Source organism: Magnolia sinica, chromosome 6 (genome assembly GCF_029962835.1).
Source record: "Magnolia sinica isolate HGM2019 chromosome 6, MsV1, whole genome shotgun sequence".
NCBI lineage: Eukaryota > Viridiplantae > Streptophyta > Magnoliopsida > Magnoliales > Magnoliaceae > Magnolia > Magnolia sinica.
The window spans coordinates 48488722-48508017 of record NC_080578.1 but is presented as its reverse complement, the minus strand read 5'-3'; the positions used below and the strand labels follow the sequence as shown (position 1 = coordinate 48508017).

The 19296-nt window shown below is 39.4% G+C and overlaps 2 protein-coding genes across 2 annotated transcripts in view; one reads left to right on the top strand and one right to left on the bottom strand.

Moving 5' to 3' along the window:
* Nucleotides 1-2696: 2696 nt before the first annotated feature.
* LOC131249617 (ABC transporter B family member 10-like) lies at nucleotides 2697-17716 on the top strand. Its single transcript, XM_058250409.1, has 10 exons — nucleotides 2697-3045; nucleotides 3258-3312; nucleotides 7468-7643; nucleotides 8194-8394; nucleotides 9972-10231; nucleotides 10609-10922; nucleotides 11907-12130; nucleotides 12657-13000; nucleotides 13841-14292; nucleotides 16224-17716. Exons 1-10 carry the CDS (start codon nucleotides 2755-2757, stop codon nucleotides 17714-17716), a joined length of 3810 nt encoding a protein of 1269 aa, XP_058106392.1. The 5' UTR covers nucleotides 2697-2754.
* Nucleotides 10647-19296, bottom strand: part of LOC131248751 (uncharacterized) — a 32816-nt gene continuing 24166 nt past the window's right edge. The window contains exons 9-11 of the mRNA XM_058249197.1: nucleotides 16973-17232; nucleotides 16204-16886; nucleotides 10647-10945 (exon numbers count right to left, since the gene is read on the bottom strand). The gene's annotated coding sequence lies outside the window, so the exon portion shown is untranslated. The remainder of the gene's footprint in view (nucleotides 10946-16203; nucleotides 16887-16972; nucleotides 17233-19296) is intronic.

The window sequence follows — 19296 nt, the reverse complement described above, 5'->3', positions numbered from 1 at the left end:
GGTTATAGGTTTTTTCTTCCTTTGGATATAAGCCTAAAAATAAGTAAATCCACGGCTCAAGTAGACCACACCATAAGAAGCGGAGGTGATAATAACACCCCATTGTTGAAACCTTCCTAAAGCCCACCGTGATGGTTAATTACCATCCAACCTGTTCATAAGGTAACATAGACTTAGATGAAGGGAATAAAAAAATATCAGCTTGATCCAAAACTTCGGTGGCAACCAAAAAGTTTTCAACGGTAGGTGTTTAATCTCCACTGTGTGGTCCACTTGAACCTTGGAACTGCCTCATTTTAATGCTTGTACCATAAAATGATATGGAAAAATGAATGGACGATGCGGATAAAACCCATACATTACGATGGTCCCTCAGAGACCCTGTGCGTTCTAGCCAGCGAAGGGCGGGTGTAATTCTAAATCCGCGTCCCTGATACCCGGAAGGAAACGGATCGGCTACTCCCCCTGCCACGAGCCCGGTAGCTGATGGTCGGTGCTCTGTGGGCCCACCATGATGTATGTATTTCATCAGTCCATTTTTATATAAATCATTTTAGGGCTTATTCCAAAATTGAGAGGAATATAAATCTCAAGTGGGCATGCAAAAGGAAAATAATAGTGATTGGATATCCACCATTAAAATCCTCATCAGACCCACTGTACTGTTTATTTGACATCCAATCTGTTGATTAAGTCATACAGCCCAGATAAAGGGAAAAAACAAAGATCAACTTGATCCAAAACTTTTATAGCCCCTAAAAGGTTTTTAATGGCATACGCTCATTTGACACTGTTTCCTATAACGTGGTCCACTTGAGATTGGGATATACCTCATATTTTATCTCATAAAATGACATATAAAAATATATGTACCGCATGAATAAATCACATACATCATGGTGGACCCACAGTGCACTGACTATCAGCCATTGTTGGGTGGCCAGGGAGTAGCCAATCCATTTCCACGGCACCCTGCGAATTGGCCGAACACCATTTTCTGGGAAACGAACTCCCCGGCCAATGGGTAATGGTCAGTGCTACGTGGGCCCACCATGATGTATGTGTTTCATCCATGCCGGCCATCTATTTTCAGATCATTTTATGGTTTGAGACCAAAACAGAGGTATATCCCAGTCTCAAGTGGACGGCATTGCTGGAAATAGTGTTGAATGAGTGTGGACCATTAAAAACCTTCTAGAGGCTATAAAAGTTTTGGATCAAGCTGATATTTGTTTTTCCCCTTCATCTGGGCCTATATGACCTAATCAACAGATTGGATGTCAAATAAATAGTGCAGTGGGCCGTAGGAAGATTTTAATGGCCAATCAATATTGTTTTCCTGTGGTGTGGTCTACCTGGGATTTATATCCCTCTCATTTTTGGGATCAAGATCTAAAATGATCTGTGAAAATGGATGAACAAAATGGATGAAAGACATACATCATGGTGGGGCCCACAGAGTACCGACCACCAGCCATGGGGCCGGTGGCAGCGGGAGTAGCTAATCCATTTCCCATTTTCTGTTAATGCTACCTAGAGGTGGGCATCAAGCCAAGTCGAGTCGAGGTGGGTCAAGCTCAACTTGGCTTGTCCATGATGTACTCGAGTTCGAGCTCGAGCTCGGCCTTGAGCTCAACATTGAAGCTTGGCTTGTTTGCCAAAGCTGTCGAGTCAAGTTCAAGTCGAGCTAGTGGTTCGAGTAGAGTCGAGTTTACCTCGAGTCGAGCTCAAACTTGTTGGGTGAGAGAGTAATAGATTCTGTTCTTGATCCTCCTCCATTGATGAAAAATTCAAAAATCTTAAGAGAATCAAAGTAAAACCCGATGAAAAAACCAAACAAAGCTTCGAATCGGATGAGAAAACTTATAAGAACCGATCTCTTCTTGATCTTCTTCCACCAGCAGAAATCCAAGTACTAGAAAAGAAACAGACCAGAACACAGATCAGAAATCCAAGTAAAGAGCTCTAGCCAATCAGATCAGTGGATTTCCTTGAAGCTCTAACAAATCTGAGAAGAACCCATCTCGGATTTCTTGGGTTTCTTAGCTAAGAAGTAGATCTCAAGATATTGAAATCGTACTATTATAAAGTTGAATTGAAAACCGGTGGGGGTGGTCCGGGCGAGCATGCGGCTGGCAGTGGGTAGAGAAAGAGAAGAAAGGGAAAGGGAAAGGAGGTGCATGCGGTCAAGTAGAGACTCTAGGGTTTGTATTTTTATTTATTTTTTTAAGTTTAAACTTAAAACTTATATATAATATTTATTAATCGAGCCGAGTTGAGCTCGAGTTTGAGCTTCGAGTCGAGTCGAGTTGAAATGCCCCCGGTCGAACTTGGCTTGAACTCAACTCGAGCTTTAAATAATTATCTTGGCTCGGCTCGAATAGGCCATTTAAGCCAAGTCAATCCAAGCTCACTCAAGCCGAGTCAAAGTGAGTTTTTCGAGCTAGCTCAGCTCATGAACAGCCCCAATGCTACCACATCCCATCATAGAAGTATGTATGACATGAAGTATTCATGTTTTAACAATTAAAAATAATAATAAGAATAAAATAAAAGAAATTCTCCCGCTTTCATCTACGTGTCCTTATGTCACTCCGTACACCAGCGGTCGACGTGAATGCGCCAAAGACACTAAAGATAATCCCAAGAAGATAAATCCATCCTCGTAGCATTTCCAAAGGTATATCCTCTACGTCTTCGATTCTATTCTACTCTGTTTTCATAAACAAATCTTTATAAATAGACTGTCCTTCCATGTTCATGAACGCCATGATTTCTACGCCCTCTTTGACCGAAATGGCAGAGAGTAAAGGAACAGAAAAGAATGGGGAGGATATCAAACCACCCACCACCAACCTCATCCCATTCAGCAAGCTCCTGAGCTATGCTGACGGTGTGGATTGGATTCTGATGGTGATGGGCACGGTTGGTTCCATCATCCATGGTATGGCCCAGCCCATTGGGTATCTCTTACTTGGCAAAGCCCTTAATGCGTTTGGAAACAATATCAACGACAGAGATGCAATGGTTAAAGCCCTTTACAAGGTAATTAATGCAAACCATTACAGCATAGATGGACCCATAATAACGTGGTGGAACACATGTGAAAACTGTTCATTTGCGTGGTGGGCCCAGCTGGTGAGGGGGAAAAAGAAAAACAGTGAGGAAAATTAGCTTGAATTTTTATTTTTATTTTTTTTATTTGAACTAGTTTTAGTGGTTTTAATGATTGCTGTTTGGTGTGCTATTCTACTTAGGTTGTGCCCTTTGTGTGGTACATGGCCATTGCTACTCTCCCTGCTGGTATACTTGGTACGTTTCCGCATCGCCCTTGATTTTTCATCATTGATTTTTCTTCTACCATTTGAAGACTGCATTCTTTGAATTAATCAAGCTAGAAATGTCAACCATTTGCTCCAAAAATAGTGAAAGATGTTGGAAATGACCGGTGTTGATTAACTCAGTGAAACTGACTTCTCCTTAATGGTTCTGATTTCTCAGTAGCTTTCGTTCGGGAGCATGGCAAGTATTTGGGTGGAAAATAGTTTCCATGAAAATGAATTTTTTCACTGATTGGGAGTTTCACTTGTTGGTGGAAAACATTTTCTGAGAATGTATTTTCATAAAAAGATAAGTCCTAAAAAATTTCACTCTCTCTCCTCTTATTACCTCTAAATATCTTTTTGGGAAATATTTTTTTTAAAGAAAACATCAACGTCCATGTCCAAATCAATTTTCAGGTCAGGATTGGCTCAAAAGTCATTTTAGCCTAACCCAGTTTAACTTTATTTTACATCCATCTTGAATGTCGACAGTTGATTTCGTTCCTCTAAAATACTTATTTCTTTCTGCATATGTGACCCACTTTATCAACGGTTGATTAGGAACATTCAAGTTGAAAACAAGAATTTTATCAATTTTTAGGTCAGGCGGTTAGGCCATGGCCCAACCAATTTTGCATGATTATGTTATGTAAGGCCCATGATGCGTGAGGGATTGCAATTGGATCTTAAGTTTCGGGCTAGGCGTAGCCTGGCGCAGCCCAAACCAGGTGTATGGCCACCCCTAGAAGAAAATTCGATGTTGCTAATGGGCTAAACATACTTTAGACCGGACCGACCCATTTACTAGCCTCCTCAACATGTAGAAAGACAGCCACAGACTGACACATATTATAACGAGCACTAGAAAGTATGAAAGTAAAGATTTTCTACTTTGATTTTTATTACACAAATGCCCCCTTATCTTTCAAGTATCTCCTAAATAAATTTCTTTTTTTTTTTAGACGTTTGTCGAAAAACTCCCTATCATCAATGAGTCGTACCTATGATTACTGTATTTTCAAAAATCTAAAACTCCCCTTGTATAGTTTGTACAAGTGAGGCCCATGGTTCAGCCATACAGACCATTGCCCTCTTGGGCTTAACCAAGGATTGATGTAGGACTCAAATCAAGCATGTTCCTAACGCACATGGATTAGAAAAGGCCCTTAAAAAATCAACAAAAAATTTAGCTTCGTTAGATTCATCAACTTTTGTGGTCAACATGTTAAAATTCTGCCAAAAATTTCAGATTACTTGTTGGATGATTTCTGTCAGTTTAGACCAGTCAACATATTGTTCAACATGTCAAAATATTGTCCCGGATTGCTTGCTAGCTGATTTCTGCCAATTTAGATAGCCAATTTAAACAGGTCAAAACACTATTCAACAAGTTGACAGTTCAAGTCGACAAGTTGAAAATCACAAAATTTTCAGTTTAAATCTCTAGATACTTTTTGGTTGTTTCAGCCTATCAATTTGACGGATTGACAGACGGCAGAAATTTACACATTTTTTTGAAATTTATTTCCTTAGTTGATTCCGTTTTTAAGATTTGTTTAGGGTTATTTAAAGGGTGTTAAAATCGTTTTTTATAACTATTCAATCTATCAATTAAAACTTCTTAGAAATTCTATTTCTTCTCGAGGATTTGAGATTTTCTCTTGTGGATTCAATGTATTTACCGATCGAGGAAGGTGGTGATCGACCCCATCACGTCCCCCCGGCGTCAATTGGTATGAGAGTGAGGTTTTCTCGTCGAATCTATAGCTTCTGATGATGAGTCAGGTAACATTCTTATGTACAGTGCTTCAAGGAATTTCCTTTAACAGCGGCAACTTTCAAAGCGGCATAGCGAGAGAATCTAGAAGTCATCCAATGGCTGTACGCTGCCATCGATCGCATGATGGAGGCTCTAGGGTAGCCTTGTATTCGTGGTAGTGATCCACCTTTGGTAAGCTTTGGAATTTGTAATCGTACTGATCGCACGCCGGCAGTGGATCCTGGGATGATGCTGGCGGTGAATCGAATGAGGAAGTCATTATACATGCCGAAGGTAGAGATAGATTTACAGCGGCAAAAGATCTTTTGAACTAGATGTACTGTAAACCAAAGAGTCTATAATGTGATCATTGATGTCAAGAGCGACGAAAATCTCGTATAAAAAATAATGATGGAAAAACTACAACTAAAAGCAGAAAAGCACCCCTCTCCACACACGATCGGATGGATCAAGGAAATCATCAAAACAGAGGTAATCGAATGATGTATCCTTTTTCATTGGTAAATATTATAAGGATGAAGTAATGTACGAAATGGTTTACATAAAAGGTTGTCATATGTTACTTGGTCGGATGTGGCAGTATAATGCTGATGCTACGCATAGAGGTCGGGATAACGTATTTATATTTGTTAAAGACGGTAGAAAGATTATCCTCGTCCCTACGGAAATGGAGAACCAACCCAAGATTTCTAAAGTAGAGGGGTAGTCTCTTGTAACCAAATAGGATTTCATCAAACAATCTGAGGATACGGGAGATGTAAATGCATTAGTTAAAAAGGACAAATGTGGAGCTCGTAAACATCTCAGAGAATTTGAAATCAATATTGTAGGTGTTGAAGGCAATTGTGCTCGATGAACTTCCTAAGGAGTTACCTCATGTGCGATATATTCAAAACCACATTGATCTTGCCCTAGGAGCAAGTCTGACTAATTGCCCACATTATTAGAAAGAATGCGAGATCTTGCAAGTACAAGCGGAAGAACTGATCCATAAGAGTCAAGTCAAGGAGAGCACGAGTACATGTATTATGGTAGCTCAGTTGTCAAACGTCAAGTACAAGGAAAAGACTAACAAACATTGGTGCCAGAGGGTATTTCAAGTGGATGATGATGTGCTAGTGCACTTGCACAAGGAAAAGTTTCCGACTATGGTGTATAAGAAGTTGATGAATAAGAAGATGGTCCTTATTTTGATTCTTAAAAAAATCAGTGATAACGCCTTTGTTCTTAATTTTCTAAAGGACGTGGACATCTTAAGGACTTTCGATGTAGCAGACTAGTATACGTGTCGTGAACAAAGTCCGTTGAAGAACTCGAGGAAGTTGAACACGTGTCGTAAACCAAACTCAATAATAAGTTTTTTTCAAGTGGAGGGGTCTAATATAGAACGTGGATCAAGCACGTTTTTAATGCATATGAACTGGAATAAGCCCAAGGAGAAATCAGAAAAAAAAAAAAAAAAATCTGCTTAGTTTGACCAGTCAACCTTGTGGTCAACTGGTCAAAATTTTGCTAAAAATTTCAAATTGCTTGCTAACTTATTTCTACCCGTTTAGACAAGTCAAAATATTGTTCGATAGGTCAAAATACTGTTCCAGATTGTTTGCTGGTAAATTTTTGTCAATTTAGACAAATTGAAATACTGTTTGATAGGTTGAAATACTGTTTGACAGGTCAATGGTTCCAATCAATAGATCAAAAATCACAGAATTTTCAATTTAAATCTCTGGACACTTTTTGGTTATTTTAACATGTCGACTCAACAAGTCAATGATAGGTCAACAGACTACGAAAATTTACACATATTTGAGAATTTATTTCCGCATTTGATTAGAAATCTTTGATTACATTTTTAAGATTATTTAAATGGTTTTAAACTCATTTTTATAATTATTCAATCTATCAATTAAAACTTCTTAAAAATTCTATTTTTTCTCGTGGATTCAAAAATACCTTCTAAATTCAAGATATTTATCGATCAAAGAAAACAGTGATTGACCTCATCACATTCTTCCCTGCGTCATGGATAGACCATTCCTCAAAGATCACGCAGACTGGAAGATGATAGCCACCAATATTTCTCGTCTTTCTGGTTACAAGTGGACGGTTGTTGTATCTCTTATCAACCGTCTATTTGCAGCCCACCAACTAAAAGGTTAGGATTGCCTTATTGAGGATATTTTTTGGGGCCATGATCCGTCCATGGTGAGAGTCATCAAGCACTGCGTGGATCACCAAACTATGGACCCCACTAGTAAAAACTGTATCATTCATGTAATTCCTTTGTTACTTATGATTCAAATTACGACCATTGATTAACATTTGTAGCTATTGTCCTCTGAGCATTTTGATTGGAATGGGCAGAGATTGGTTGCTGGATGTATACTAGCGAAAGACAGCTCGCACGTATGAAGTTGGCTTACCTCAAAGCAGTACTGAGTCAAGAGATTGGAGCTTTTGATACTGATCTAACATGTGGGAAAATAATTGCTGGAATAACAAACCACATGAACCTCATTCAAGATGCTATTGGTGAGAAGGTATATATATATATATCCCTCTCCCTCTCGGATGAAAGCAAACTGGACCACGGATGAAGGCATCCCGGGACTGAGTCGACTCAAGACTTGACTGAATCAGAACTGATCAGCCCAACTCGCCTGAGTCAGGGAGGCGAGTTGAGGGTGACTAGTGATATTGAACCAGGTCACGTACTAGTGAGTCTGAGTCAACTCGAACAAGTCCAGGTCTTAAAAACCATTTATAGGCATCCAAACCAAAGATGCAAAGTTCAGCCTGAAACAGGCTGGAATCAAAGACCAGCTCAGGCCATTTGTGATTTTCACAGGATATGCATCCCCCCCTTTGTTGGTTGGACACTACCATGAATGACTATGGTGAAAAATCCATGGAGTGGGACACACGGCATATGTAAAGGGCAGTTAAAATGTGGTCAATGATTAACATTCAGCCAGCAATTTCATTTTTGCATGAAATCATTGACAATCCAACAACGGAGGAAAGGTTTTTTTTTTAAAAAAAAAAACAAACAGTTTCTGCAATATGAATTTGAATCTCTCTTTATTGCAGTTGGGTCATTTTCTATCGAGCTTCTCCACCTTTGCTGTGGGCATCCTGGTTGCTTTTGTCTGTTGTTGGGAAGTGGGCTTGCTTACATTGCTGGTGGTGCCTATGATATTGGTAACCGGAGCTACTTACAGTAATAAGATGAATGCCATCTCTGGAATGAGACTTATTTATCTATCGGAAGCTACATCTATGGTAGAGCAGGTACTAACTCACTGACAATCCACACACTTCTTTGTTGTACAACTATACATTCCTCGGCCCAAATAGATACATGTAGTCTACTCAGGCCTACAGTCACTATCAACGGTCTGTAGATATGGATCGTTTATCTGATGGGCCCCACCATGATTGGGGTTGACCTTCAAGAATCCACCAATAAGAAGCTCGTAACTTTAGCAAGTAGTATACAAATAGATGGATTTTGGACGTCCAAACCTCAGTGGGGCCCATCAACTCAATGCCCAGAGATGCATGCATGCATGTCCTCGGGCTGATGACCATGTAATTCTTCCTTTGTTGAGGCAATTGAAAAGAGATTTGGGGGTCGTTTGGTAACTAGTATTTGATATGCATCGATTTGAATTGGCAAATACCATGAATCCATGTGACTTGAAATTAGTAATTGTGTTTGGTAACTGGTAATTGGAGTTTACTGGAATCCACTAATCCAGTAATTATGTTAGGCATCTGTTTTTGGAGAGAAGATTGTGACATGCGAATAAGTTATAATCAGAATCCATGTCAAATGGAAACAAATGGTTTTACTGTGTTTTCCAAAAAAAAAAAACAGAAGTGGCTTTTATGAATTTGATGTGAGTTAGCCTCTTTGGTGTATTTGGTGTAAATTGGATTCCAATTCACATCAAATACAATTCTCCCAAATGCACCATTACCTCTTATTCATGCTCCCAAACGACCCTTAATGGTTGTTAAATCAATGGTTCAAATTAGGTTAGTTAAACATATGGTTTGAATTATCTCCGATATTATCGAGAGATCTCCAATATTATCAGTCTCCAACTTGGAGATACCGATAACACTGGTAGCAATACACTATCGTAACATAGAGATATTCCAGCAATACACTATCGTAACACCGGTAGTATTAGAAATTCCAGCCATCAGCAATGTAGTATCAGCAAGTATCGCTATCACAGGTGTATCGATAATATTTTAATAATATCGCCAACATAGAGATATCACAGAAAGCTTATTTATTAAAAAAAATCAATTTCAAATTTTTTTATGAGCACTTCGTTGTATGCATTTTTCAATTTGTCGTTGCTAATATTAATAATATCTCAATATTATCACTATCGTAACATACACAATGTCAATATCGCAATCTTTCATTTCATTTCCAATTCTTAATGATTTCTTGACAAAGTATCATGAGTCATCGATTTTATTGTAACATACACAATGCGAATACCACAATCTTTCATTTAAGCCCCCATTAAATGAAAATTTATTGTGTATACATTCTTTTTGCAAAATAATAAAAATAATAATAATAATCTAAAATATGCAATTATGTGTATTTTAGCATCTCTTGAAGTTTCACTAAAAATTCTACCGTTTTCCTGTGTTTTCCCGCATTTCCGGTTATCGGCGATATTGGTGTTGTTTCCATGTCCCCAACCAGTGAAACTTGTAGCAAATACTGGTTAGGCATAAGTCAACACCTACTCTTATGCCAGAATACCTTTTTTCCCTGTAGTTTACTACTAAGGCATTTTTCATGGTCATGAGATCCGATACTTTGGTTTAAATTGCAGACAATATCTCAGATTAAGACTGTCTTCTCATTTGTTGGTGAGAGTTCTGCATTGAAGTCTTTCTCCAATTGCATGGAGAAACAATTCCAGCTAAGCAAGAAAGAGGCACTGATAAAGGGTGTGGGTTTGGGTGTGTTTCAAACCATAACGTTCTGTTCATGGGCTCTGATCGTATGGGTCGGAGCAGTCGTGGTGACCGCCGAGAGAGCTAAAGGAGGGGACACGATCGCTGCAGTGATGAGCATTCTCTTTGGTGCAATGTAAGATTTGACAGCAAGGAATGTGAAAAGGACTCAAGCAAGTAAGATGGAGGGCAGTCTACTAGTCTCTGCATAACAATTGCATGATCTGGCCCATAAATCAGCTCAGCCTACTTATCAATCGACCACATGTATGTTGAGTGTGAACTGTTCTCTAACCATCCTTTTCCTCATACGCATGTGACCGACCTGATGAGTGCAACATCCTGATCTTTTGCATGGGCCCAACATGATAAATGGGTCGGATCTCTTACATATGCAACACTGGCATGTGTTCCACAAGGCCCCTCTCCATCTCACTCATGTGAGCCCCATAATCCCATTACCCAGGCTCAGAGCTATTTGCAGAAACTAAGTTGCAACATTACAAACTGCAGATCGGTGACGTATGCTGCACCAGATTTACAAATCTTCAATCAGGCAAAGGTTGCAGGAAGTGAAGTTTTTCAAGTGATTGAAAGAGAGTCAAGCATAAGCTATGAAACAAAAGGAAAGGAACTGGAGACTATCAGTGGAAATATCGACATCCGTGGAGTATATTTCTCATACCCATCCCGCAATGATAAGGTGATTCTACGAGGGTTTTCTTTGTCAATCCCAGCAGGCAAGGTGGTGGCTTTAGTGGGCAGCAGTGGGTGTGGGAAGAGCACTGTGATTTCCCTAATGCAGAGGTTCTATGACCCATCCACAGGTATGCTGATCGTATCTTGCTCACTGCAAGTTGGGAGTTCTAACATAAATAGATAAATCATAAATCATGTACAGATTCCAGCGAAGAGATACTGGCAGGCATATATCAACATTCAAACATGTACTCTGTATACAGATAAATCTATGGGTTTTTTTGATACATCGGCATATATACTATTATGCATCATCGTATGAATGCACATGCATTGCTGGATGAATATGTTTAATTATGCACAATACCCATACATGATCATATAAACTATGTGATAATATTTTAAATATTTTATTATGAGAAACGCTCCACTGCTCCTAGTTGCATTAGGACATTTAAAGAGTCCAATCCATTGATATATACTGTTCATTAGGTCAAACCCCATTTCATGGGCTACCATGAGATAATCACACTCATTTGACAAACATTAACATAAGTGGCCTTTAATAAGGACAATTTTTATTTTTATTTTTTTGAAAGATATGGTCAGTTATCTTCTTCTTCTTCTTCTTTTAATTTGGACAGTAAATAGGTCCAATCAACAATTTCATTCATCTATTTGTTAGGGCCCATCAAGGATTGCTTATGATTCTAAAGATTCACTTCCATTGGGTAATCATAACCATCCCATCCATGGCTTCGGAAAAGGATGGCTATAAAAAATAAGTCCAAATCAAGGACATTGAATTATCCAACCAGTCTGATTTTTGCAGGGTAATCCATGAAATGTGTTCTCAACTTAATGAACAGTTCAGATAAATGTATTGGACTGTCAAAGAGAACTGATGCAACTAGGAGCACTATACCTTATCGTGCGCTGAGAGAACTGGAGCATCTCTCTTTTATTATAAACTATGTATAGATATACAAAGGCAATTATGAACTAGTGCTTATGAACATGCATCCCATTTATGTTTAGTAGTTCCTATGCACGTACATTTTTGGGTGTATTTAATCAACATGAGAGATCTAATAAGGTTAGCAATTCTGCAGGTGAGATATTCATTGACAATCACAACATCAAAGATATCGATTTGAAATTCCTAAGGAAAAACGTGGGAGCAGTTTCGCAAGAGCCATCACTCTTTGCAGGGACGATCAAGGATAATTTGAAGGTTGGAAACATGGATGCGAGTGACCAACTGATTGAAAAAGCAGCAATGACGGCAAATGCGCAGTGCTTCATATCCCAGCTTCCAAATCAATACACAACTGAGGTCAGCCAACAAGACGATTGATAAAATGTAACACAAGAGGCAGTCTGAAAATAGCATTTGTATTGTGATTTTCGTTATCTTCATCACTATCAAAATATGAGAAATGATCTAGTGTGAATCATGTGCAGCAAAGAATAACTAGTGTGAATCCCATCACCGTCTGATCAGGATGGACGGTGATTGGTAACTGGGCCTAATCTATCCCTTTTTTTTAAGTGATGGGATGTGTTGTATCACACTTCCTATTCTCATCCAATCAAAGATCAGGCAGTGTGATATTTGTGCACAGAGATCTTTCACAGTTCAGGTTTCACGCTGTGACGTTCCTCTTAAAATACACAATATGATTATAAAAGCTACATGATAAAATAATCTGAACTCTGACATAAATATAAAATGAAATGGTTTTCAGCTAAAATAGCACTGCATACCATCAGATAGGATGGTTTTGGGCCTTTCAAGCATCCTTTCACATAAGATCGCTTTTCTTTTTCATGTAATTCATATTTAATGAAACGGATTTCAGGTAGGAGAAAGGGGAGTACAGTTATCAGGCGGGCAGAAACAGAGAATAGCGATAGCAAGAGCGATTCTCAAAGACCCTCCAATTCTTTTGCTTGACGAGGCCACAAGTGCACTTGATTCGGAGTCAGAGAAGCTGGTTCAAGATGCCCTTGAGAAAGCAATGAAAGGGAGGACTGTTATCTTGATCGCCCACAGACTTTCAACTGTTATTAATGCAGACATGATTGCTGTGGTTGAGAATGGGAAAGTTGCAGAGACTGGAAGCCACCGTGAATTGCTAAAAACCAGTGAATTCTACCACAGCCTATTTAACATGCAAAATCTCACAACAGGAACTGAGTCTAGGTTGGTGCATACTCTATGAACTCCCCTGGTTTGGAGCACTAGAGACAAACTCATTTTAGTAAGAGCTAAGAAAATGCCGTTGGTTTGGAAAAGAGTTTTGCTACTTGCAGACCTGCTTCTGCAGTTGTCATGTGCCACCATGGCACACCTGCAGGAGCTCTAGTTTTTTCATCAGGTGAATCCACCGACCCCCAATATTGTGTGCTGACCTAAAATTCAGACCAGTCTGCTCACCGAGTGGGCCAAAGATTTACGATCAAGGTTCGCAGTTAGTCATCTTTTCTCACTTTCCATTTTTTTCACAAACGTCTGGATTCTAGACCCACATGATGAGCAGACTGAACTATTTTTGGGCCAAGGAATATTTTAAAAATGAGTCCCACCTAATGAAGAATTTAGTTCTCACAGCATGTGGTACATCTAGGTTTGGTAACTGAAGATGCATGTCTACAAACAAGTTAATGAACAACTTGGTTCTCAGACAAAAAAAAAAAAAAAACTTGGTTCTCAGTTCTCACACACCACGTGGCATGTCCAGGTTTGGTGGCAGAAGATGAACGCCTGCAAGCACACACGTGCACACACAAACATGTGTGAAGCGAGAGCTTGCATGCACGTGCGCACACACACGCACAAGCATGAACATGTAATTTTATGCATACAAGCACACATTCTTGATGCATGCGAGTGTGCCTGATCAAGGAATGCATTTAGGTGGTTGTAGAAAAAGAACCCTGATTTCAAATTTTGAGGAGAAAAAAAAAAAAAAAATCCACACTTCAAGTAGAAAAGACTACCCTGAGTCGTGTTTCTTAACATCTTTTTAATGCTGAATGGCAGGGGCATGGATCCTAGCGAGGAAGTAATGAATAAGAATGAAGTGATGAATAAGAGCTATGAGACCTCTTCTCAAGCTTCTGAGCTATCCGAGCAATCGAAGGAGTTCAGCATCGAGCTACATGTTTATCCAGTGCAAGGACAGGTTATGAAAAGAAAAACAGTTCCTTTTTCAAGAATCTGGTTTGGATTGGATAAGATTGAAATTGCAAAGTCTGCATTTGGATCTTTTGCTGCAGCTCTTTCTGGTATAAGTAAGCCTGTTTTTGGGTTTTTCATCATTACAATCGGAGTAGCATATTACAAGGAAGGTGCAAGGGGAAAAGTGGGGATGTATTCCATGGTGTTTTGTCTAATCGGAATGCTTGCATTAGTCACTCACACCCTGCAGCATTATTTCTATGGTGTGGTGGGAGAAAAGGCTATGAGAAACCTTAGGCAAGCTTTGTATTCAGGTATCACCTTCTCTTCCTGCCTGTGTTACCATTTTCCAATTTTTACCCCAACAGCATTTTGGCAATTTTGTTGTGAATGGAAGTTATTATATTCATGTTTGAAATTTCAAAAAAAAAAAAAAAAGACCTATTCAGTAAATCCAAGGCTACATTTCACTACACGGAATTTTCAATTCTTTAATCTTCTAACAGGCACACAGCTAAGGGTGGGGAAGTTCCCATGATATATGTATATTGTGTGTATGTGTGCGCGCACACACAAACACTACACTACACTACACACACACACACACACACACACACACACACACACACACTCTGTGGGCCTCATAGCTGGACATCTCTCTCCCCACTGTTTTCTTTGGTGTGGCCTGTATGAATTACAGGTGAGCCTGATTTTTAGTACATATGCCTAATGTGAGATTATATAACTAATAATCAAAGTGGAGTTCACGTTCACATCACAATGGCCCCACCTCCCTCTCCCACTAGTTGACTAGAGTTCCTCTTGCATATATTAAAAATAAAAATACAAAATTTAATAGAAAAACACTACAGCCCATCATGATGTATATGTGAAATCTACTCCAACTATATGATGTCTAATCCTACATTAGGTGCAATACCGAAAAAAATAATCAAGTTTACCTGTGATTTAGATGAGTCACACTAAAGGAAAACATCAAGAGAGAGACATCAAACATTGATTTTTTTATACTGCCCACCGTAATGATTATGTGAAATCCAGTCGAACCATTAGCTATTGAATTGACTTGTAATATTAGTCTAATAAAGTGGAAACAACCAAATTCTAGTTACATTCCTTCCAATAATATCAAAATTGCAAAATCTTCAAGTTGGAGTTGAAGGGAAAGTGACTACAATCTGAGGGCTCTTCCTTATTACGAATACTAGGAATGTCATTTCATCTAGGGGCTGTTTGTTTTCTCATTTCCCACTGTAAATGGTGGTAAACAAGCAATGATGACTTTTTACCTACATTTGAAAAGGAGGAAAATTACCTTTTTATTTATGCCTCAATATCCATGATTGCATGCACGAAATCGGAAAGGATTGAGTCCAATTAAAGATGTGGGGCCAATTGTGATGTAAGTGTCTGATCCATGCCATCCATCCATTTTACCAACTCACTTTAGGGCATGAGAGCAAAAATGAAGTAGATTGCAAGCTCAAGTGTAACACACCACATGAAACAGGAGGGATAATGATGTCCACCGTTGGAAGTTAAAACATGGCTCACAGCCCACAAGGATGTGTATCTGTCATCCAACCTGTTCATAAGGTCTCACAGACATGGATGAAGGGAAAACACAAATATCAGCTTGATCAAAACTTTTGTCCACTGCTTCCTTTGGTGTGGTCCACTTGCGCTTTGGATCTGCCACATCTTTTGGCTCATGCCCTAAAATCAGTAGGTGAAATGGATGGACAGCGTGGTTCGGACATATACATGAAGGTAGGCCCCACAAATTTTAAGGGTATTTTCTTTCCTCGATTTTAGTGTTGGAGCCATCCAAACACTCATATCTGTCAACGTCATGTGGATGTGACTGGCATGAATTTCCAATGTAGTTAATACTCATTTACCAGTATTTACAAAGGTTGATTAAAAATCAAACACCCCCATAGTTTAAGATGCATCTTCACAACTCAATTTGCTCATACACCAGAATATATTCTAGAGTTTGCTTATGGTAAGCCTTATCTTTTCTAAAGTAATTTTATATTTTATTGAATCAGGATATCTTTTCTGAAAAAAGAAAAAGAACTTTGAAACCAATCACACTTTTTCCCAAGAAATTAAATTGTTCATGCTCCTAAAATATGCAAGTGCACTAGTCATATGGGAAATTTTATGGCCATCATCGAAGTACGCAAGGTTATACTAACATGTTGTTGAAATCTTGCAGCTGTACTTCGCAATGAGATAGCCTGGTTTGAGAAACCTGAAAACGGCGTGGGCTTCCTCACATCACGGATCATCAATGACACCACCATGATCAAAACCATAATCTCTGACCGCATGGCAATCATCGTCCAATGTATCTCTTCAATTCTAATTGCAACCACGGTCAGCATGATTGTCAACTGGAGAATGGGCCTAGTTGCCTGGGCCGTCATGCCTTGCCACTTTATTGGCGGCCTGGTTCAAGCCAAGTCAGCCAGGGGATTTGCAGGAGACTCCTCTGTTGCTCATCAAGATCTCGTTGCTCTTGCATCCGAGTCCACAACCAACATTAGAACTGTGGCCTCTTTCGCTCACGAAGAGCAAATACTCAAGAAAGCCAAGCTCTCTCTGAAAAAACCAATGAGGATGAAAAGGAAACAATGCCTCAAGTATGGGATTGTTCAAGGGTTATCTCTTTGCTTATGGAACATTGCTCACGCCATTGCTTTATGGTACACTACCATTTTGGTACATAAGAATCAAGCCTCTTTTGAGGATGGGATAAGATCATACCAGATTTTCTCACTCACAGTTCCTTCAATCACAGAGCTATGGACACTGATCCCCACAGTCATTTCAGCCATCAGTGTACTAACCCCTGCATTTGAGACCCTCGATCGGCAAACTGAAATAGAACCAGATACACCAGAAAATTCAAAAATTGGAAGGATGAAAGGAAAAGTTGTCTTTGAAAAGGTCAGTTTCAATTACCCATCAAGGCCAGAAGTGACTGTACTAAGCAATTTCACTTTATCAATTGAAGCTGGGTTGAAGGTGGCACTAGTTGGGCCTAGCGGAGCAGGGAAATCCTCTGTTTTGGCTCTTCTGTTAAGGTTCTATGATCCTTGCAAAGGAAGGATCCTGATCGACCGAAAGGACATAAAAAGTTTTAACCTGAGATGGTTGAGAACCCAAATAGGATTTGTACAGCAAGAGCCTCTTCTCTTTAGTTCCTCAATTAGAGACAATATCTGCTACGGGAACGAGGAAACTTCAGAAACTGAAATGGTGGCAGTTGCAATGGATGCAAATATTCACGAATTCATTAGTAATTTGCCTGATGGATACAATACAGTTGTGGGAGAGAAGGGATGCCAGCTTTCCGGTGGACAAAAACAGAGAATAGCCATCGCTAGAACTCTGCTAAAGAAGCCTGCAATTTTGCTGCTAGACGAAGCTACAAGTGCACTAGATGCAGAGTCTGAGAGGGCAGTAATGAATGCTCTAGAATTGATGAAACTGAAGGAATCTAAAGGGTTATTGTCTAGATGCACCCAGATTACAGTCGCACATCGGCTCTCCACAGTAGTGAATTCGGATACCATTGTAGTAATGGATAAAGGCGAGGTTGCCGAAATGGGTCCCCATTCAGACTTGATTGCAGCAACTGAAGGGATTTACTCAAGATTGCTCCATCTTCAAAGCTTGGTAGAAAGTAAGGCCGATACATTGTAGTATTGTGAATCTACCATTATGAAAAACTTGATTGGATAGCATAACTTAATAAGAGAGTTTGATCATCCATTATGCATACATAGGCTCTAGAATATTGGGGCAAAGGCTAAAGGTAAAGGCTGTCAAAGTGCGCCTCACTTATGATTACGACTTTATTTTTCCATCTTCAAAGCTTTTGATATAAAGTTAGGTGATGTGTTATAATGTTAAGATTCATCCTTAATCATCTTCTAAGCTGTATCCCAATTAATTGGGGTTGGTTACACAAATCCTATTCTGCAATTCCACTCTATTTAGGAGCACATCCTTGGTTAAACCATAGAAGATCAAGTCTTTTCTTACTACCACCACCCATATCCTTTTGGGCCTTCCCCTTGCACTTTTAGAGCCTTCAACTTGAACCAACTCACTCCTAACCAATGCAAGTCTTGGTCTCTATTGCACATGGCCAAACCATTGAAGTCTTCTTTCCCTCACCTTATTACCTATTGGTGCTACTACTAAGTCCCCTCGAACGCATTTAGGGCCTGTTTGGCCGGACCGATCCCACGGTATTAGGAGGGATGGGATCACGATATCCCGGGATATGCATGACGAGCCAAACAGACCCGGTGAACTTGTCCTGGGATATAAGTAATCCCATGGATCTTAAAACAATCCACTGACATCACCATCATTACGTTAAAATTGATCCCATCCCTTGGTTCGACGGATTGGAAGGGAAAATCCCAGGATATGCCGGGTGTGCCAAACAGATCCAGTGAACTTGTCCTGGGATAGGATCTTAAACCAATCCACTGACACCACCATCATTACCTTAAAATCCATCCCATCCCTTCTAATCCCGAGGGATTCCCCCGGCCAAACAGGCCCTTATATTTCTAATTTTATCCTTCCTTGTCGTGCTATTCATGCATTTGAACATCCTCATTTCATCTATGGACATCCTATGATCATGTCCTTAACTGGTCAACATTTTGTCCCATAAAGCATGACCCTGTTCCCCTTCAGTTTGATTGGTATATGGCGATCACATAAAATTCCATAGGCACATCTCCACTTCATCCACCTAGCTCTAATTCTGTGAGGAACATGCTTCTCAATGTCTCCACGCTCATGAATTGCTAATCCAAGATATTAAAAATGGACATTTTGGGGTACTTCTTGGTCAGCAATCTTCATCATCGTCTAAGCCTTGTACCAATTAATTGGGTGGGCTATGTGAATCTTGTTCCGCCATTCCACTCTATCAAGGGACGGACCTTCAATTAGACCATAGGTCATCAAGTCTTCTCTTACTACCTCCCATTGTTTTAAATAGCGTGTAGCGTATTGGGTAGCGTTCAGCCCCCTATACCTTGTAGCGTAAGCTACACAATACTTATATTTTTTATTAAAAAATTAAAAACATATGATAAATAATAAGACTAAGTATGAAAAATGCAAAAAATAAAAATGAAAATTCCTGCAAATGCCTCATTTTTCAAGTAAAAGCAAGCCAATTCACATATTTAAACTAAATCAAATCAGTATCACATCAATAACTTTTTACGAAAACTACTTTAATTAATGATGTCTAA

Coding starts and splice junctions, on each gene's coding strand:
- LOC131249617 (XM_058250409.1), top strand. CDS start 2,755: ATGTTCATGAACGCCATGATTTCTACGCCCTCTTTGACCGAAATGGCA. Junction 12,131..12,656: donor CAAATCAATACACAACTGAG/GTCAGCCAACAA, acceptor AACGGATTTCAG/GTAGGAGAAAGGGGAGTACA. Junction 14,293..16,223: donor TAGGCAAGCTTTGTATTCAG/GTATCACCTTCT, acceptor GAAATCTTGCAG/CTGTACTTCGCAATGAGATA.